The sequence below is a fragment of the Apium graveolens genome, chromosome 9, assembly GCF_009905375.1.
Source record: "Apium graveolens cultivar Ventura chromosome 9, ASM990537v1, whole genome shotgun sequence".
NCBI lineage: Eukaryota > Viridiplantae > Streptophyta > Magnoliopsida > Apiales > Apiaceae > Apium > Apium graveolens.
In genome coordinates, this window is record NC_133655.1 from 13,655,410 (window position 1) to 13,677,644 (window position 22,235).

Genomic DNA, 22,235 nt, shown 5'->3' on the forward strand with positions numbered 1-22,235 from the left:
CACTTAAGTCTCTCACTAAAGAAAATGCTAAAATCAAAGAAAATAACTTGTTTTTAAGTGAGAGGAATAATGTGCTTGAGTCTCAATATGTTGAGTTTGAGAAATTAAAAATTGAGTGTAAGATTGCCAAGGAGGAATTAACTGAGTCCTTGAAAAAGGAAGAAATTTTGAAGAAGCAGCTCGATCGTGAACAAGAGGTGATTAAAGCATGGAAAACATCCAGAGATGTTCATGCTCAAATCACCAAGGTTCAAGGAATTGAGTCTTTTTGTGATGAAGCCTGGAAAAAGAATATGGAGAAACTAGAACCTATTTTGGTAGATGGGTTACTGACAGATGTAGACTCGACGGATGAAGAGAACTATCCGTCGGATAACAAAAAGTGTTATCCATCGAATGATAAAAATCCTCATCCGTCGGCTGTAAGCAAACCCATTAGCAAAGCCAAGTTAATCAAGCTAAATGAAAAGTGTGGGTCTGTTTCCAAGAACTTTGTTTCAGGAGAGTCAAGTCAAGCTAAAGAAGGGAAAAAGGCTAATGTTGGTCACATGACTGTCAAACAGTTAAGTGACAGACTTGAGAAGATAGAGGTAAAAACAGAGACTAAAAAGAAAAACAATAGGAATGGTAAAGTAGGGATTAACAAACACAATAACTACACACCTGATAAATATGCCCCCAGAAAAATCTGTGTCAAGTGTGGTAGTGTAAATCATTTGTCTGTTAATTGCAAATCTGCCATGCCTACTCCCATGTCTGTTCAGCCTCAATTTCATGACATGAATGCCATGCCTCCCATGCCTGTTAATGCTATGCCTACACAGATGGTTCATTATTAGTAATGAGTAGAAGTCAATCAAAATTCGACAACTCATCTTTTATTGTGTGTCCTAGAAAAACCACAAATATTAACTAGTCAAGGTCAAGGAGCATAAATACACATATAATTGTAATAAAAATAATATATTAAGGAATTTGTACCATTTACTAGATGAAAATTTACTAGATGAAAAGTTATTCGATCAATCAAAGTTTATACAAAACCAAATTATTTTTAGAATTTACAAATGAACTTGAGAGCCTTTACATATTCTCATTTTTGAGGGTGTAGAGTCTTTGGTAAGTCTTCATCAATAGGTCTGCTACTCTGCTACTCCGCTACTAGATAGGGATAACTTATTTTAATCTTCATTTATGTTCTGTTGTGATAATTTTGGTAAACTAGAATTACTTGTAGAAGAATTGACGGAATACAAGAATTAACTTTTATGCATGTATTTACTATAAATGAAATACAAAAAAAACAAGATGTGTGAAACTATTTGTATCATATAACTTAGGATTACAATTCATAACTTAGTACAAATGTAACGCCTGTAAATATTTGATATGAATGTAATATGATAATCTGTATTGTGCTATAAAATTTTTGTGTGAATACAATGTGTTCGTATATATTCATCGTTGTATGACAACAAAGGTTATACTGTGGGATATGGCTTGATTTCAAAGGACAATGTCATCATTGAAGAGGTTGCCTTAGTGGATGGTCTCAAACACAATCTGTTGAGTATCAGCCAGCTTTGTGACAAAGGCAACTCAGTAACCTTCAACAAAGAAGCCTGTGTTGTGACTAATAATCAAAACAACAAAGTGGTTCTCACCGGTGTGAGAAGAGGAAATGTGTACCTAGCTGACTTCAACTCAACTAAAGCAGAATCTGTAACTTGTATTCTCAGTAAAGCAAGTCAAGATGAAAGTTGGCTATGGCACAAGAAGCTATCCCATTTAAACTTCAAGACCATGAATGAGCTGGTAAAGAAAGAACTAGTAAGATGCATTCCTCTAGTGGAGTTTACAAAGGATGGACTGTCTGATGCATGCCAAAAAGGAAAGCAGATCAAAGCATCATTCAGGAAGAAACTTGATTCAGCAATTGAAGAGCCTCTGCAACTGCTTCACATGGATCTGTTTGGACCAGTCAATGTATTGTCCATTTCAAAGAAAAGATTTTGCCTAGTAATTGTAGATGATTTCTCAAAGTTCTCTTGGACATATTTCCTAAAGTCTAAAGATGAGGCTAGTGAAATCATCATCAATCACATAAGGCAAGTTAACAATCATCCTGATTTCAAAGTAAGAAGAATCAGGAGTGACAATGGAACTGAGTTTAAGAACCATGTCATGAGAGCATTTTGTGAAGAAAATGGGATCTTGCATGAGTTTTCAGCAGCAAGGACTCCACAACAGAATGGAGTAGTGGAAAGAAAGAATAGATCTCTTATTGAAGCTGCAAGGACAATGCTTGAAGAATCAAAATTACCAACATATTTCTGGGCTGAAGCTGTAAACACTGCATGCTACACTCAGAACATCTCTCTGATTAATCAAGCAAGATGCATGACACCTTATCAATTGTTCAAGAACAAGAAGCCAACTCTAAACTTTCTTCATGTCTTTTGCTGTAAATGCTATATTCTGAGAAATCAAACTGATCAAAATGGAAAGTTTGATGCTAAAGCAAATGAAGGAATTTTTGTTGGATATGCTGTTGGTAAAGCATATAGAGTCTACAATCTAAGAACCAACATTGTTGTCGAATCTATACATGTTGTGTTTGATGATAAAAAGATTGAAGGACTAAAAGATGGAGATTGCCATGAGAGCCTCAGATTCGACAATGTTGAGATGGTCAGTGATGAAAGTGATGATGAGAGTGATCAAGAAACAATGTCTAAGGATAATACAGACAAATCTACCACCAATGAAGCACATAACTCAACATCCGTCGAGTTACATAATGCTTCATCCGTCGGAAGGCAATCTGTGTTATCCGTCGGAAGACAACCTGCCTCATCCGTCGGTACTCAAAATTCACCATCCGTCGGGTTATCAAAAGGAGCAGGAAATCAAGGAAGGTCACCCATAAAAAGTACCCCTTTCTCTAATCAAAGATCCACAAACTCAGGGGGAGTTTCTAGCAATCATAACTCAATCACACATCAAGACAACGTTGAGGTCTCTTCATCTAGAGCTAATCTACCTCAACCAAGGAAATGGACAAAAGATCACCCATTTGAACTGATTATTGGTGATGTTTCTTCTAGAGTTCAAACCAGAAGAGCAACTCAAGAAGAATGTCTATACAGCAGCTTTCTGTCAAAGGAAGAACCAAAGAAGGTAGAAGAAGCCCTGTTAGATCCTGATTGGATTTTAGCTATGCAGGAGGAGCTAAACCAATTTGAGAGGAATAAAGTATGGAAGCTGGTACCCAAGCCTAAATGAAAGAATCCAATAGACACCAAATGGGTATTCAGAAACAAGATGGATGAAAATGGCATAGTAGTAAGGAACAAAGCCAGATTGGTTGCTAAAGGCTATTGCCAGCAAGAAGGAATAGATTTTGATGAAACATTTGCTCCTGTTGCAAGACTTGAAGCCATCAGAATCTTCTTGGCCTATGCAGCCCATGCCAATTTCAAGGTCTATCAAATGGATGTCAAAAGTGCCTTTCTGAATGGAGATTTGGAGGAAGAAGTGTATGTTAGTCAAGAACAGGTGATCTCAAGTTCTTGGGTGCAAAGTGCAGGATGACTCCAAAGTTCTCCAACAAGGACACCCGCTGAATACAAGAATAGAGCTCCCAAAGCACACACCAAAGTTAACCCTACATCCCCAACGAGGACACCCGTTGAATATAGGAGGAGGCCTTCAATCATCAGGCATACCCCTGGAGGCCTTCAAGCTTTTCACGGACATCCCCCTCCTTGACCGTCTCAAGGAGGGAATTCTTCAAAGAGTACCTACAACAAATATGTTAGTAAAAATAACCTCCATTGCTCCTCTTCATACAAGCTTTTCCTTGAAGTCACCATTAAGAGCACATAAGCCAATCCCAGGACGCGTCCTAATCTATTGGGCGCGTCCTCTTCTTCATAAATCCAACCCTATTTCTTCATCAACCGTTCCTTACAGCGTGTCAAAGCTACAGGACGCGTCCTAGTGGAGACAAGCGCGTCCTCCAACTTCCATTGCCACAAGATCACATTTACCAAGTAATTTCCCCAATATTGACGCGTCTACCATAAGTGGGCGCTTCCATATCCAAGCTTCGCTATCACCAGAGCATAAAGCATCAAATCAAGTATAGGCGCGTCCTATGTGCCAGGACGCGTCCTATCCTTCCACAACGCAGTACCAGGTTTGATCGTATGTAATCCGCATTTGACTCGAATCAACTCAATGCCAAATTTTGGGTATAATAACTACCCGCCAAATTCCACTTGCAGTTGAAAACAAAATTGGAATTTTTATCCTAAAATCCAAACAATGAAATTTGGTTCACAGGACGCGTCAAAGGCACAAGACGCGTCTTGCCTTTACTCTATACTCGTAGCATACAGCTGTCCTCCACGTCAGCTACACCTTCCCCTATAAATACCCAGAGGCGGAACCGTTATTTTCATCTTTCCCCTTCTCAGAAAACCACCATCACCGTCGCCTCTAAACTTCGAGCTCAAAACCCCGACGATTTAGCCGGCCATTTCCTGATTTCTTTAGCTCAATCCAACCGCCAACTCACAAGGTACACAAATCTTCTTATACCTCCTTATTTGATTGAGTAAATCGATTTTAATGAGCAAAAAACCGTTCATATGCTTCGAGTTTCCATGCACTGTTCTTCATTCTTCGTCGTGTATGTATATGTGTATATATATCAAACCTCCATATTCTGCTATATTGATCCTTGAATTACATATTTTTAGGGTTTTGTGACATTTTTCCCGAAATTGCTAATATTCGATTAATATTCCACCACATCGTAACCACGTAGGACGCGTCTTCCTGTCAAGGCGCGTCTTATTTTCCTTTGTTAAAGGCATATGTTTAAGCTATTTTAACTAAAGGTCATATAGGGGCAACACCTTACTAGGACGCGTGTTGGTAGTGAATTTCACACGATAGATTCTTAGGACGCGTCCTCATCTCTAGCATCTTCCTTACTTATGATTCATTCATTCACCATCTTTTATTTTATTTTATTTTATTTTGTGGACACGTCCTCAAGTGTTTATTCCTTCTTTTGCAGCTGGAGGACGCGTCATATTCTTCCCCTTTCCATCCATTCAAGATTCTCAATAAACGCCTTGGGATCTACTCCCCACACTTAATCACTTTCAAACCCGATTTTCCCGAAATTCACAGGACGAGTTCCTTCCTTAGAGCAGAAAGACGCGTCTTTGGTTCCCTTAAATCAAGAAGCTCTATAATGTCTGATTCCAGCTCTGACTCCATGGATCATGTCCCCATAAGCTCTAGAATGAAAAAGAAGGGAATTAAAAGGCAAAGAACTCCAATTCTCCATACTAGGGACGCTATCGAAGATTGGACAGATGATGAAATTATGCCCACCACCAGCAAACGGCCCCAAGGAATAGCTGTTTCAGACGAGGACGCGTCCTACTCTCAGGACGCGTCAGCTACCCAAAACGAGGCTCCTTCTCAGGACGCGTCACCTCTCAGCGTAAGTGAATTTGAAAGGAGGGTTCCTGACCCCGAGACATATCCCGTATCCCCTCAGAAATCTGATTCTCCCCTGGAACATTGGGAACCTTCAGATGTTGAAGTGGATTGTGACTGGGCCAGGCTTGGTGCTCTAACTGAGGTAGAGAAAAATTCCAGAAGGAAGAAAGAAGGTAAGCTAGCCTGTGTAGCCCTTGACTCGACTGCGACTGACTGGTAAATCCAATGGCATATGAAATACTATGACATGGAGGGCATCTGGGTGCGCCCATTTCGAACCATGAGGCCGCACATCTTCAACGTTGGGAACCAAAGGATCCCCAGAATGGTGCTTATACCAAAGTTAATTTCCTTGGGTGTGGGCACGCCCTTACATCCATACATTAAGAAAATTTTAAAATGGTACGACGTGGCTCCAGTCCAACCATCACCAAATTCGTACAAGCTAGCCTGGGCTCTGTTCATTATGTACCATAACCTGAGATTGGGCGCGCCCTCAATGAAAGAATTTAGCTTCTTTTACAGCATCAGGAAATCAATTCCCGGGTACCACTTCCTGGTTGTCAATAAATGGTTGAACAACAAAGGATTTAATGAAGGTAAAATCAGCCATGAATGGGACTGGAAGGAGCCATTTTTCTACATTTATGATGTCAAAAGGATGCGCGTTCGCTTCAACTTGGAACCGAGTAAGTTCAATGTTTTGGACGCGTCCTCTCTATTAGGGCGCGCCTTATCTTTTATAACCTTCTATCTTTCCTTTTTGTAACCTATTCTCCCTTCTCTAGACAAAAGGACTCAGAAAGAGCTAACAGGAAGGAAGAAGAAGAGAGCAGAGAAGGTATTGAAGTATGCTGAGAAACATTTCAACCTCAAGGACATGATTACTGAAGAGAATTTGAAGAAAATAGGAGCTTTGTCCCCACGAGTGGGTTCTCTCTACAAATTTCGAGATTTCCATAATGGGAAACCCATTCTCACTGCTTCCGAAAAGTCCAAAGGGCTCCAAGCCACAGAAATTATTCAGCCAGATGTTAACAAAAAGGTGGATTTAGAGCAAGGTAAGAAATTATTATACGTAAGACGCGTCACGGCTTTAGGACGCGTCACATTTATGCTCACCTTTTCCCTTTAATTTAGCCTGATTTATAAACATTACTTTACATATGTGCTATCACCTTGGGCGCGCCCTACCCCCCGGGCGCGTCTTTTTATAAAATTATGTGATTGCTGTTATTTATGCCTTTACAAAAAGCGTCTTAGGTAAGACGCGTCACTTCTTTAGGACGTGTCATCCTCGCACTCATTTATATATATTTGCATTCATTTTACTTGACACATTCCCTATACTTACACATCTTTATCTGCATGCATGTAGAATTTTATATCATAATATGGGCGCGTCTTGTACTCAGGACGCGTCTTCTTGCACTTAACTAATACCTTTTCATGTTTATATCACAGATATGGCCTCTCTTCCCAAAGGATTCGCAATTGGGGCCTCCAAAAAGCTAAGGGCCAGAAAATAGGCCCCTACAAAGGTTGATCCAAAGGCAAAGACCCCAACTCCTGTTGCAACTCCTTCTCCTCCATCAAAGATAATTGACACTACTGTGTTAGACATTCCCGAGAAGGCTGAGGACGCGCCCTCTAAGCGTCAAAAAGTAGTGCCAGATGATCAATCCTTCGTGCTTCGATACCTGGGCGCGTCCTCAGCTGAAGATTTCACCGAGGACGAAGTCAGAGGCTGGACCTTCAGGAAAGAGCAGCAGACAGAAAAGGCTATGGTTAGGGCTGCAGCTGAGCTTCACTTGCATGCCAGGCAGAGTGCTAACATGTCTGCAAGGCTCAGGGCACGTCTTTCCGCCACTGATATTGCTAAAAGCCAAACCGAAGACAAGGTAAAATCTTTGGAAAAATATATCAATTTGCTTGCACAAGAAAAAGATGCTGAGATCAAACGCCTGGAGGGGGAGAGGGCGTGTCTTGAAGCAGAAAAAGCTGTGCTAGAAGGGAATGTCTCCTCTTTGGAGAAAACAATGGACAGCGTTATCGTACTGAATTCCACCATGCAGCTGGAGCTTGACACTCTGAACGATGACAGGCTGCATGGATGGACAGAGGAGAAAAAGTTGGTTTACCAGCATGTCTTCCAGGATGGGTTTGAAGAGTGGTGCTCTGGGTTTATTGCCAACGACCCAGGGTATACATTTTCAAAGTTTGATGCAGACACCCAGATATGGATCAATGATTTCAGGATTAGGGCCACATATTCTATCAAGAACAAGAGGATTTTTCTGGGCTTAGAGGAAGAGGACGCGCCCCCTTCTCCTGCTCCGCTTCAGACTCAACCTCCCCCTGTGGATGACAAAGACAAGCCTCAGGACGCGCCTCCTGCCTAGGACGCGTCCTTCGCTTTTTTATGAAGTTATTTTTTAAACTACTTTAAGGGTGCGGGCCCCTTGAAGCCTTGCAAGTTGTAATGACTATTGCTAAACTCCATTCGCTTGTACTTTTATGAAGCTTTTATGCATTAACCATGCAGATTTTTACTTGAGCATCCTATTCTGTCATTTGCATGGGCGCATCTTGTTTTGCGTACGTGTCATCTTTGTAATATTGTGGACTATCACAGGTCAAGCAAATACATGTTGTGGGCGCACCCTATCTATTTGAACGCGTCTTGGTTTGCTCTGGAAAGTCCGTGAGCGTGGCACTATGCCGTACTTGTGTATTTTAGTCAAGGCACAAAGCACAATGGGGCGCGTCCTAATATTTTGACGCGCCTAGCCTTTATCTCAAAGACATACTATCCCTCAAGCAGGACGCGTCCTTAGTAAGGACCTGTCTTCCTTTTTTTAGTTATGTTTTGACAAAATTAAGGAAACATTCAACTGAAAGAGCATCAACCAAGATAGCTTGGGCGCGTCCTTGGACATATACACTTCCTAGTTCCATTTTACTTTAGTTTTATTGTTCCTTTTGACAGCCACTACTCTAGTTATCATCTGTGTGGAACTATCACTTAGGGCGCGCCATACGTCTAGGACGCGTCATGCAACCAAACAAATAACTTTTTTGGAAAATTTCAAAATTTTATTTATAATACGCTCTGGTGTCAAAAGTGCACCAGTCCCACGGCTACTATGCTCTGTGGGGAAATTATTTCGAAAAAATGACCCTTCAACTAGTTATAAGGTAAGTAGTACATGCACTACCCCCCTAGGCTAGGAGGAATTTATTTAATTCTAGCCTATAATCCGGGCATAGCCCCTAAATATATAATAAAAGAGGTATGTAAGGGGGCCAAAGCCGCACCTTAGTGGTAATACTTTCGGAGATGTTCCGTGTTCCAAGCTCGCGGAACCAGCTTTCCTTCCATATCTTCAAGGTGATAAGTCCCCTTCCAAAGGATGGACTTTATTCTGTACGGTCCTTCCCAATTAGCTCCAAACACTCCATGTTGGGGGTTCTTCGTGTTGGGCATCACTTTCCTAAGTACCAAATCTCCCATCTTCAACAATTGTCCCTTTACCTTCCTATTATAATACCTTGCGGCGCATTGCTGATACGCTGCAAGCATTAGCTGAGAATTTTCCCTCGTCTCCTCTAAGAGATCCAAATGAAGCCTTTGATTAACCTCGGCATCTTCCCTTCTGTAACAATCTCTGCGAAGCGATCCCGATCCAACCTCCACGGGGACCATAGCTTCATAGCCATAAGTCAGGATGAACGGAGTTTCTCCCTTAGTAGATCGTGGTGTAGTGTTGTATGACCACATCACCTTCGGGAGTTCTTCAGGACAATTTCCTTTGCGTTCCTCTAGTTTGGTATTGAGGGTAAGCTTTATTATTTTGTTAACAGCTTCTGTCTGTCCATTGCTTTGAGGATGGTAGACCGCGACAAACTCCTTCTTGATTTTCAACTCCTCACATAGTTGTCGCAACTCCTTGCTATCAAATTGCTTTCCATTGTCGGAGACAAGCTTGTAAGGGATTCCAAACCTGCACACGATGGAGTTGAAAACAAAATATCTGATTTTCTTTGCGGTGATAGTGGCCAGTGGCATAGCTTCTGCCCATTTAGTAAAGTAATCGACCGCAACCACTGCATACTTGACGTTTCCTTTAGCTTTAGGTAATTCTCCGATAAGATCAATTCCCCACATGGCGAACGGCCATGGGCTTGCCATAGGTGTCAAGAGTGTCGCCGGCATAGATGAGTAGTTTGCAAAGCGCTGGCAGCGATCACATGCCTTGACAAAATTTGTAGCATCCTCTTTCATTGTGGGCCAATAATATCCTTGGCGCAAAACTTTCATTGCCAACGAACTACCCCCCGAGTGATTGCCACAGATTCCCTCATGTACTCCTCTTAAGATGTAATTTCCTTCTTCTTCGTTAACACATCTAAGCAGAGGTTTATTGAAACCTCTCTTATACAAGACTTTATCATATATCACATACCTTGCAGCCTGATAACGAAGTCGGCGAGCCTTAAACTTATCCTCAGGGAGCGTTCCCTTGCGAATGTAGGCCAGAATGGGCATCATCCATGTTTCCTTAGGAGCCTCATCCACCTGCATAACTTCTATTTCTGGAATACTAGGAATCTCCTGAATTTCAAGAGGGATGGACCCTAACAACACAACCTCTTGTTGTGACCCCATTTTTGCTAGAGCATCCACCTTACTGTCCTTCTCCCGCGGAACACATTCCAACTTAACTTCTTTGAACATCCCGATCAGGCGCTGTATGCATCTCAAGTATAATTCTGTTCGCGGGCCTCGCGCTTGAAACCCCCCGTTCACCTGATTCACCACCAGCTTTGAATCACTTTTCACAATTAAGTTTCGCACCCCATTTCCAAAGCGATTTTTAAGCCATTAATCAGCGCTTCATACTCCGCATCATTATTTGTTGCATAAAACTTGAAATGAATTGCGCTCATCAGATGGTGGCCTTCCGGAGACACAAGTACTATACCCGCACCTGCTCCTCCATTATTAACTGCCCCATCCACATGCAAGATCCACCAAGGATGTGGAAACTCCTCCAAAGACTCCTCAGCATGAGGTGGACGTAGCATTACCAAAGCTTTATCATCAATTTCTGAAAATCGGCTAAGGCTTGCCCTTTTATCGCTGTTCAGGGCACATATTCCAAATCAAACTGTCCCAAGTCCACAGCCCATTTCAGCATTCTTCCTGATGACTCTGGTTTATGCAGGACCTGTCGCAGCGGGTACACTGTACGGATTTCAATTTTATGGGCTTAAAAATACGGCCGCAATTTTCTTGATGCAAGAATCAGGGCGTAAACCAGTTTCTCCATGCTTGTGTAGCGAGTTTCAGCGTCGTGTAAGCGCTTGCTCACGTAGTACACTGGTGACTGCTGCCCATCTTCCTCTCTTACCAGAACTGCACTGATCGAATATTCAGACACTGCGAGGTACAGTATTAGAGATTCCCCATCCAACGGCTTTGACAACATGGGAGGGTTTCCCAGTTGCTCCTTAGTTCTTTTGAAAGCCTCTTCGCATTCTAACGTCCATACAAAGTCTTTCCCCGCTAACTTAATTGCCTTGAAAAATTCCTTGCATCTATCGGACGACTTGGAAACAAATCGATTTAACGCGGCGATTCTCCCAGTCAAACTTTGTACTTGTTTCACATTGGTGGGTGACTTCATATCCAACAATGCCTTGATCTTCGCGGGGTTGGCCTCAATTCCCCTGTGGTCGACAATGAACCCGAGAAACTTGCCCGACTCCACGCCGAACATACACTTTTGCGGATTTAATTTCATACGAAACCTCCTTAGAATGTTAAACATCTCCATCAGGTGCTTGATGTGGTCATTCGCCATCTTGGACTTTACCAGCATATCATCCACATACACTTCCATAGTTCTCCCGATTTGATCCTTGAACATCATGTTTACCAACCGCTGGTAGGTTGCGCCATCATTAATCAAACCAAACGGCATTCCTATGTAACAGTATAACCCCCTGTCAGTAATGAAGGACGTATGTTCTTGATCAGGGCCATACATCGGAATTTGATTGTAACCGGAGTATGCGTCCATAAAACTCAGTAGCGCATGTCCCTCCGTCGCGTCAACCAACTGATCGATTCTTGGGAGCGGGAAGCTATCCTTTGGACATGCCTTATTGAGATCTGTGAAATCCACACATGTCCTCCACTTCCCATTCGGCTTCTTCACCAGCACTGGATTTGCAAGCCATTCGGGGTAGAACAATTCTTTGATTAGCCCCACCTCCAATAACCGGTCTACTTCTTCTTTTAATGCTATCGCCCTTTCCCCACTCACCGGGCGTCATTTTTGACGTATGCCTCTACAATTCGGGAAGATATTCAACCGGTGACACATTACTTCTGGGTCGATTCCTACCATGTCCGAATGACTCCATGCAAAGACATCAAGATTCGCAATTAAGAAGCGGGTAAGACTTCCCCTCGTTTCATCATCCAACTGGGATCCCACTTTTAAAACCTTATTCGGGTCATCTTTGTCAACCGGAATAGATATTGTGTCTTCGGCCGGTCCCGTCTTTTCGGCGGGCATAGGGATCCTGGGATCCAAATCGAAATCAAAGTCTCGGGGATCTTCGACTTCCACTTTTGCATCTGAGGGCGCGTCCTCATGAGTGGGAGCATCTACCTCAAGACAAGGCATAGTTTTGTGCAACGCAGGTGAAGAGGGCGCGTCCTCATTTGGAGGAGCATCAACCTCAATTCCATTTTTATTCTTCAAGGGTGCGTCCTTCTTTTGAGGAGCATCCACCTTGAAGTTATTTCCTAGACCTTGCAAAATCTCACTTCTTCCTTCCAATTTTTCCCCGTCAACCTCCTTCTGTATGATCTCCTCTGCATGGTTCACCACCACTTCTTCCATGCTACGGATCTTCGAAACATGCCCCAGCGTCCAAAAAGAGTTCCCAGAGACATAGGTTTCTTCCTCTTCGGAGCCTTCTACGAAATAGTGGGCATGAACCTCTCCGCTTGGTTTTGTATGAATATCTTCTACATCCTCAAATGGGAGACCTTTTCCTTCATACCTTCTCCTGCGGAATTCTTTAACAGCCTTATGATAGCAGTCGCGTGACTCATACTGCGACCCTCTCAGACTGCCCACTCCGTTTGGCGTTGGGAACTTTATCATTAAGTGATGTATCGAGGTTATCACCCTGAACACTCGCAACCAAGGTCTGCCGACCAACATATTATGCGTGGAATCTTGATCCAACACTTTGAAGTCTATCATTTGAGTAACTGACAAAGCTCCTTCCCCGAGCGTGACGGGAAGCCTGACCGAACCCATAACTCTCACTGCTTCCCCAGTAAAGCCATAGACGTGCGCATCTTCAAAATACATGTCGCTGTCCGGGAAACCCAGTTTTTTGTAAGTGCTGTAGTACAAGATGTTCGTAGAACTCCCATTGTCCAAGAAGACTCGATGTACGTTCATTGTCCCAATAAGCATGGTAATAACCAGCGCGTCGTTGTGGGGATGATGCACCCACCTTGATTCTTTTTCCTTGAACGTAATATCAGCGGACTCTCCCTTAAAGACCTTCGAAGGTCTGTCTTCTAAGCTGTGAATGTTGGTGAGCGGTGGATGTCGCGATTCTCTCGCATTTCTTTCCAGTGCTCGATTACTATCACCAACAAAAGGGTGTCCTCCAAAAATTGCCCTGATACTGCCAGCCCTCTGAAACTTAACTTCTGCTATTTTTTCAACATCTTCCGCCCACGGGGGCTGTCTTTCATCCTTACCCTTGTCATCGGTTCCCCTGCGTCGCTTCACCTTGTCAATCCTTTCTCCCAGGTATCCAGCCTTAATCAATTCCTCAATTTCATCTCTCAGGTGGAGACACTCATGGGTGTCATGGCCGGTAGACTCGTGGTAGTCACAATACTTCTTTTATCTCTGCTCTGTCATGAAGTTAGACAGTCGGGCTTCTTGAAGATTCCTCTATCCTTATTTATCTCAAAGATATGATCAATGGATGCCGCCAGCGGCGTATAATTGCTGACCCTCCTCTCGTAGTTCGATGGCGGGCTCCATTCTCTCCGCGTATTCACGATGTTCACTCTATTGGGGCTTCTGGCATTCTGCCAATAATCTGGGATCAAGGATCTATCTCTTCTCTTGGATCGCCCCTTGGAGTTATGTGTGTTGTCATTTTTTTTTGTTTCTGCAAGCGACTGTTCAGTTGCTTTGAATGATTCCGCCTGCGCAAGCACATCAGCTAGTGACACAGGGTCTTTCCCTTGCAGGTGCTTCCAGAAATCCGTTCTCACACACAATCCAGCTATAAGAAGTATTTTTAGTGTCTCATCAGTTGCACCCCTCACCAAAGTTGATTTTGCATTAAACCTCTTGAAATATGAAGTCAAACTTTCTCCTTCCTTTTGTTTCACATTAGCCAGTGTGGTAACAGGTGGTGTGTACTTCACTGCGGCTTCAAATTGTGTCAAAAACAAAGTTTTCATCTGTTCCCAGGATGTGATCACACCTGGACCAAGTTTTTGGAACCACTGCTGAGCGCCTTCTCTAAAAGTGGCTGCCAGGAGATGGCATCGAGCCAAATCAGGTACTTGATATACGTCCATTTCAATGTTAAAACGCCCCAGGAATTCCACAGGATCAGAGTTCCCATGAAAACACAAGTCATTGGTTGTGTTCCTGTATCCTGTGGGCAATTGCGCCTCCCTCACAATAGCAGCAAAAGGAGAAGGAGCTTGCGCAGTCGCCGTTACTCTTCCTCCCTCAAGATGGTTGAGCAATCTCTTGAGGTCGTTCACATTAAACGTCCCTACCCCAGGAATGGTTTGAACATTAGGCTGTTGGGGTTGCTCTGCGACTTGCTGTAATTCCCCTTGATTACCCCCCGGGTGTGGCGGTAGATCTCTTCACCTCTCACCCTGAGGCTGCGGCTGTGGCATGTTACCATCTTGGTTTTGAATATTTTCCCGCACGCGAGGTTTCTCTTGACCACGTCACGGAATTTCATCATTGTTTTGCATTCTTACTTGAATTCGCCCGCCGTCTTGATCATGAGGACGCGCCCAGGACCCATTACCTGTAGCACTGTGGGAAGCTACGGGAATAACGGCAGGGGCTTCTTCAGCGTAGGGTGCTCCATCTCTCCTACTATTGTAGGGTGTTCTTCCGTATCGATATCCCATCCTTCCTCGTCCATTCCTCTGATATCCCCGGTAGTAATTCCCGGGCCTTCCACGCGGAGGGGCACGCTCGTGCTCGTGGTGCCGCGCCCCGTCATCCCTTTGGAATGCAGGGGGCACACGCGTCGTGTCATGGGGCCTCGCTTCTCCGGCGTTTCCTTCTTTTTTCCATTCTACCAGCAACATCCTCAAATCGTCGTCTTCCAACCTTAATCCAAGCCTCCTTTTCAAGGCCGAAAGATCCCTTCCTTCCTCATCTTGATTTTGAGTGTTCTCCGCATGACGACGCTCGTCCATCGTACGGCCAGACCATTGCGGGTGTGGCACCACCTGGTTACCAAGGCGAGGCCTTTCCCTACCATCGGTGTCCTCATCAACAAGCTCCACAATAGGCTCTACATCATCAGAATATTCCAAGCACCGTGGAGTGATTCGCGGGTTTTCCCTGCTGCCCTGGGTATCTCCTTCGACTATAGGGGCTTTCCCCAAGGCATGACCGTGATGGGGGAAACGACGACCTCTCCTCGTCCTTCGACGCTCCACCGTGTTCAGTCTTGAGTGAAAACTATTAAGAGTATCCCCTGTGTGATATAACTGCTCCAAGATATCAGCGTTGCTAATGAGAACTGGAGGTGTCCCCCCACATCCGGAGCTCTTGGTGGGTCCGCCATGTTTCTTGGAACGTAAGGCTCATGGCGAGTGTAGCGTCCCCCACCTTCTCCTTCAGACCTGCTGTCACTTCCATCATAAGAACTTCCATCACGATTGTAAGACATCTTTTCCTCCTAAGATTATGACCTTAATTAGCACCCCTCCTTCTAGCACCAATTTGTTGACGGAGGAATCTGGTAACAACAAAAATTGAGGTTTCTCGCCGGAAATAAAATATGTGACGGTGGTTCTTTGCCGGAAACTTAAGCGGTGTGTGGTGGTTTGTGATTGTTTTAGGCTGAGATTGATCAGAGTAAGTGGTGTCTCTCTTATCCGCTCTCAACTTCTTACCCTCTCAATGTGCCTACGTACCCTTTATATAGGGATCAAGCCTGACGTAGTTCTCGTAGAACAAGGAATCTAATGGGTTTAGACTTCTTATTCCTAAGTCCAGTAGAAGCCCATCCAAAATCCGTCTTCCGCTAGCTTTAGGAATGTCCAACTATGAGGCCCAAACGCGAAGGCCCAAGGCTCGTCCGTAATCGCAAGACTTCACGGATAGTGCATCTCCCTACGCAAGGATAACACTCCGCTACAGCTATCTCCCTTGATGTACGGACGCAGGTATAGCCACGGTTCACCCCAAGTGCCAGACGTGTCCCTGTCCCCCGAATGAGGATAACCCACCAGATAGCAGGACAGGTGATCCCAAGCTCTTGGGTGCAAAGTGCAGGATGACTCCAAAGTTCTCCAACGAGGACACCCGCTGAATACAAGAACAGAGCTCCCAAAGCACACACCAAAGTGAACCCCGCATCCCCAACGAGGACACCCATTGAATACACGAGGAGGCCTTCAATAATCAGGCATACCCCTGGAGGCCTTCAAGCTTTTCACGGACATCCCCCTCCTTGACCGTCTCAAGGAGGGAATTCTTCAAAGAGTACCTACAATAAATACGTTAGTAAAAATAACCTCCATTGCTTCTCTTCATACAAGCTTTTCCTTGAAGTCACCATTAAGAGCACATAAGCCAATCCCAAGACGCGTCCTAATCTATTGGGCACGTCCTCTCCTTCATAAATACAACCCTGTTTCTTCATCAACCGTTCCTTACAGCGTGTCAAAGCTACATGACGCGTCCTAGTGGAGACAAACGCGTCCTCCAACTTCCATTGCCACAAGATCACATTTACCAAGTAATTTCCCCAATGTTGACGCGTCTACCACAAGTGGGCACGTCCATATCCAAGCTTCGCTATTACCAGAGCATAAAGCATCAAATCAAGTATAGGCGCGTCCTATGTGCCAGGATGCGTCGTATCCTTCCATAACGCAGTACCGGGTTTGACCGTATATAATCCGCATTTGACTTGAATCAACTCAATGCCAAATTTCGGGTATAACAACCAGTCAATGTGTTGTCCATCTCAAGGAAAAAATTTTTCCTAGTAATTGTAGATGATTTCTCAAAGTTTTCTTGGACATATTTTCTAAAGTCTAAAGATGAGGCTAGTGAAATCATCATCAATCATATAAGGCAAGTCAACAACCATCCTGATTTCAAAGTTAGAAGAATCAGGAGTGACAATGGAACTGAGTTCAAGAATTCTGTGATGAGATCATTTTGTGAAGAGAATGGGATAATGCATGAGTTTTTTGCAGCAAGAACTCCACAACAAAATGGAGTGGTAGAAAAGAAAAACAGATCTCTTATTGAAGCTACAAGGACAATGCTTGAAGAATCAAAGTTACCAACATATTTTTGGGCTGAAGCTATGAATACTGCTTGCTACACTCAGAATATTTCTTTGGTTAATCAAGCAAAGTGCATGAAACCATATCAATTGTTCAAAAACAAGAAACCAACTCTAAATTTTCTTCATGTCTTTGGCTGCAAATGTTATATCTTGAGAAATCAGACTGATCAACATGGGAAATTTGATGATAAAGCAGATGAAGGAATTTTTGTTGGATATGTTGTGGGAAAAACATATGGAGTCTACAATCTAAGAACCAACATTGTTATGGAATCAGTACATGTTGTGTTTGATGATAAAAAGATTGAAGGACTGCTAGATGAAGATTCTTATGAGAGTCTCAAATTTGATAATGTAGAGATGGTTAGTGATGACAGTGATGATGAAAGTGATCAGGAAACAATGGCAAGGGATAATGCAGAAAAATCTTGTTAGTCCCTTAACAATATAGCAAGAATTACAGAAGGGGGGTTGAATGGAATTCTTGAACCTTTTTCTTGAAATAAAAATATTCAACTCGATTATGGATATATTTGTTTTGCTTAGCACAATGCGGAATGTAAACTTGAATGAATCAAAACATAAGTAATTAAAAAACAGGGTCTTTAAAAACTTTCTGGTGGATTTAAACAATTCCACCAGAGATATATATAATATATCGAGAGGACTCTGTGTGCAGAATTGCTCACAGCTGCTTACAAAATAGAACTGCTGAGAATACAGGAAATGCTAAAGATTATGCTTACAAAGATTTCTCTGTTTTTATGTTTTTCAGCTATCTCACTTCTTCTTCTATTTGCTACTCTCTTGGTTTATATATTACCAAGATTACAAAGTCAAAAGAACTGAACAAATATAAAATCTAACAGTCTTGATCTTTGCTGCTTTTCATCCTTTATTACCCAGTTAATGGGCTTCCACAGTGTGTTTGTATCCAACTCAACGGCTTTGTGTCAGCTTTCACTGTTCAACTGATGTTTGAATCTTGATATGATCATCCGTCGACTTTCAGATCATCCGTTGATGACTTAATTGATCATCCGTCGACTGCTATGTTAAACATCCGTTGATAGTCATTTGATCATCCGTCGAAGCTTTGTTAATCATCCGTTGGTAGCTATTTTGGCATTTGACTTCATTTCACTTATACGGAATTACAAGACATTGCTTATGTACAGTTAATCTGCATATCTAGTTAAAGTCAACATGACTTATATGCTACTACAGATTCTATACAAAGGTGCATACATCACTGTGCTACAAACTTATTATTACATAAGCTACTCACTCGATGGATAATAAGTTAATCATCCGTCGGGACTATAATTCTTATCCTTCGAGAGCTACATTATTTCACTAAGTAAAATGTACTTAGACATTTTGTTTAAGTGATCATCAAGTACACAACATATTCACAATAATCTCCCCCAATTTATGTCTACTAGAATTGTAGCCATAAATTAAGAGACACTTGATGATTACAAAACATCCTTAACATATATCTTTAAAGATGAGTAGATAAAACTGAAGGTGCTTCAATTTAAACAAAATGTACAAGGTTAGGCTCACAGTCAGTTCAAGATGCTCCTCTAGCCTAAGCAGATTTTTCTAGTTTCTTGAAGGTCTGGATCTTCTTCCAAGCTTTCTGTTGTTTTTTTCAATTTGATTCTAGAGCTGCCTGTGGAATTCTAATTCATCAGATTCTGAGAGATCTAACATTTCTTGCATCTCCAAGAGAGTCTCATTGCTAGAGATACTCAATTGGTCTTCTAATCTGAAGAATCTTCTCACACCCTTGTCATCCATGAATTCCATCAGCCAGTAGGGCCTTAGATGCACTCTTCTCCCTGTGTATGGGATGATAAGAGTCTTGGGAAGTGCATCTTTGGCTCTAACACTCCTTAGCTCTTCAATCTTCTTCAATATTAATCTTCTTGCAGTTACATTGAACCCAAAGTTTTTCTTGAAGGATGAATAGACTTTGATCAACACAGCTTGGCTTTCTTGAAGTATCCTGTGAAGAGGCCACTGAATCTCCCTTCCTCCTTTGTACTTGAACACCAACCTTTCAGGTAGGTTTATGTGTGCATCAATTGCCCTCACCTCATCCAGCTCCTCCAGATAAAGGTTTAGATCTGAGAATTCTTTGATGTCACATAAGTACAAGTAGTCTCCCCTGTTGACCTTGGGTTGAGCTTTGACTACTGACTTGGATTTGAGAGGTGACAACTTCACTTTCTTGACTGCCCTTGACTTTGTCCTTCTTGGCTTAGTAAGAATTGGCAAGTTGAAGTCAGGAATTGGTAATTTATCCCACTCTATTGGCTCATCCTTTGGCACAATAGGCTCTCCATGAATGTTCTTGTAAGGGTCCACCACCCTTATATTTTCAAATACCATAGAGGGCTTTGATGATTGAGTTTTAGCTTGAGTGGATTCCTTAGGAAATTGATCTTCCAATTCCTTGTCAACAACATCCAATTTCCTTTTCGTTCTTTTAGCCAGTTCTTTCTTTCTTGGGGATTTCTTCTGTTCTTCAATCTTCTTCTTTGATTCAGTAGCTTGAGATGGTTGAGAGGGAATTTGTTGAGAAGAATTCACAGCCTGTAGCTTGGATAAGAGAGCAAACTGTTCTTTCTTTTGTTTAGACTTCTTTGCATCTAGAGCAGCTTGCCTCTTTTCCTGCTTCAATCTGGCTTTTTCTTCTTCCTTTGCATGAGCAAATTGTGGATGTCCAGCTACCACACAAATTTCCTTCCCATTTCTGAATATCTTTGCAATTCTCTTTCTTGAGGCTGAATCAGCTGGATCTTTGTAGAAGACAATAGATCTTGACAGAAGCTTCTTTTCATCAGGCTTGGGTGTCTCATACACAGTATCCATAGGGTTCTTCAAAGATGACTTTGGATAGTTTGCCCTTGGTTTAAGAATTATCTCAGCCTTTGTAGTCTTGATGCAAGAAGATTGTCCTTTCTCCAGGTAGTTCATGCTCATCTCATTCACACTGATTGGCTTGACATGAGAGTGATGGATGGCTGACTGAACTGGTTCCTTGATTAATTCAAACTTTTTCTGTATGTCCTCATCAATCTTTTTCCAGTTGATCAGAGTCAACTTTCCTTTATCAGCATCTTTCAAATTTTCTGCTGCTGCATTGATAAGATCTATACCATCTGCAACTGGTGGCTTGGAGATAGTAATTGAAGGTACAATTACTTTGCTGATTTGAACTAGAATTTTCTCCCCCTCAGTTGGTCCTTTCTCCCCCTTACTTGATTCTCTCTCCCCCTTTTTGTTATCATCAAGTGGAGGAGTTAGGCCTTGTGCTTTAGCCAATTGCATAAGAAGATTTGTCTGAGTCTGTTGATTTTGAAGAAGTAGAGCCACTGAATTCTCAATAACTTGAACTCTGTTCTCCAGCTTGGCTATCTTCTTGTCAGAATCTGATTCTCTTCTTAATCTCAGTAATAGATCTTGCATGGTACCATATGGCATTACTGAATCCAGCTTCTCAGAGTTATAGGTCTTCAAGTCAGCTATATCCCTTTTCAATTCATCCACACTGAGATTCTGTCTTAAGTGCTGGATCTTCATTAGATGTAGAGAGTCCAGGTGAGCTTGAAGAACAGCCTTGGTACCAGCATCTGAAGTTTCTTGAAGGGCCTGTTGAATAGCTATTACTTGTTTGACCAAAGACACCTCAAATTGTCCTGGTGTAGATTCCTTTGCCCATGCCCATTCAGGTAAACTTAAAGCAGAACTTGGGCCTCCAGCTCCCCCTAAGTTCATGCTTCCATCCAAAGAACCAGAGTCATCATCATCAGAATTTACTCCAAATTCTTCAGATAGCTCTCCAGCTTGAGAAGGCATTCTGTTCACAGCAGCTTTATCTCTTTGAAGAGATTCTGTGGTGTGCACTAAATTCAAAGTCTGCTCTGCCTCCACATTGCCCTAAGCAGCCAACAATTGATAGGCTGAAACAGGGTGAGTAAAAGTGTCAGCATCCAAGGAAATGTTATCAATTACAGCTTTGTAATGTTGCTGAAATTGTCTTTCCTTTTCAGCATCATCCACAATCATTGACTCACTAGTAATGGCTGGTTCCATCCTTATTTCTCCAGTACCTGCCTTTCTCTCATATTCTCTCTTTTGTTGCATCAGGGTCTCACCCTGGCTCCCCACCCTCACACCCTCACCTTCACCTACTAAGGTGGGACTCCTCTCACTCACTTTTGCCAATCCTGAATGAATGGATTGCTGAGATTCACTCTTTTCCTCTCCTTTTGTCTGGGAGCAACCCGACCTCTCACTCAATGCACTCTCCTCTCTCAGTCCTAAGAGTGATTGTATTACCACTAAATCTTCTGCACTTGAAATTATTGAAGTTTGAAGTTGTGCAGAGACACTCGACGGATAAGTGATATCCGTCGGGTGAGTGGTAAAGCTATCCGACGGATAACTGCTGTTAAGCTTATCCGTCGGGATACAATCACTACTCGATGGATGAGCAATATCCATCGAGAGAGTAGAAATGAATGAGGTGGGAAGAGAAACTATTGTTGACTCTGTGTTGATTGAAGTTATTTGAGGCACATATGTCACAATAGAATCTGAAAGAATTGGCAAGTGAGCCAACAAATCATCTAAAAGATGATGCTCACTTGCACTAGATTTTGGCTTCCCCAACAAAGTTAAAGAAGGGGAATCAGGAATTGAAGTGTTTATCATGTCCACTTCCAGTGAGTTAGTTGGTGAGTATTGTGTTTCAGTGGCTTCTATAATGAGAGATTTTGGCTGTGACTCCACATTTATTAGATCCACATCAATCTGAATTTGAGAAGGTGCAGGGACTGTGTCTTTAGCACCAGTTTGCACTAAGTGTGTGCCCTGTGCATCCCCAGTTGTTTTGGATTTCTTCTTTCTAGTGTAAGTTTGGGGTGAGCTTGTGTGCCTAACCCTCTTGGTCTGTGCTCTTGGATGAGAGCTTTGTTCAATAGCCACATCCTTTTGGGAGGATGCAGCTAGAAGTGAGCTTTTGTCCTTTTTAAGCACTGCAGTTTGTTGGGAAACTGCAGTGTGGCTAGGCTGGG

At 42.7% G+C, this 22,235-nt stretch overlaps 1 protein-coding gene across 1 annotated transcript; it reads right to left on the reverse strand.

Annotated features, from left to right (window-relative positions):
* Positions 1-10,368: 10,368 nt before the first annotated feature.
* LOC141685037 (uncharacterized) lies at positions 10,369-14,041 on the reverse strand. The gene is made up of 5 exons (XM_074490162.1): positions 13,583-14,041; positions 12,207-13,382; positions 11,717-11,880; positions 10,807-11,532; positions 10,369-10,666 (listed from the first exon to the last, which is right to left on the reverse strand). Exons 1-5 carry the CDS (start codon positions 14,039-14,041, stop codon positions 10,369-10,371), a joined length of 2,823 nt encoding a protein of 940 aa, XP_074346263.1.
* Positions 14,042-22,235: the final 8,194 nt, after the last annotated feature.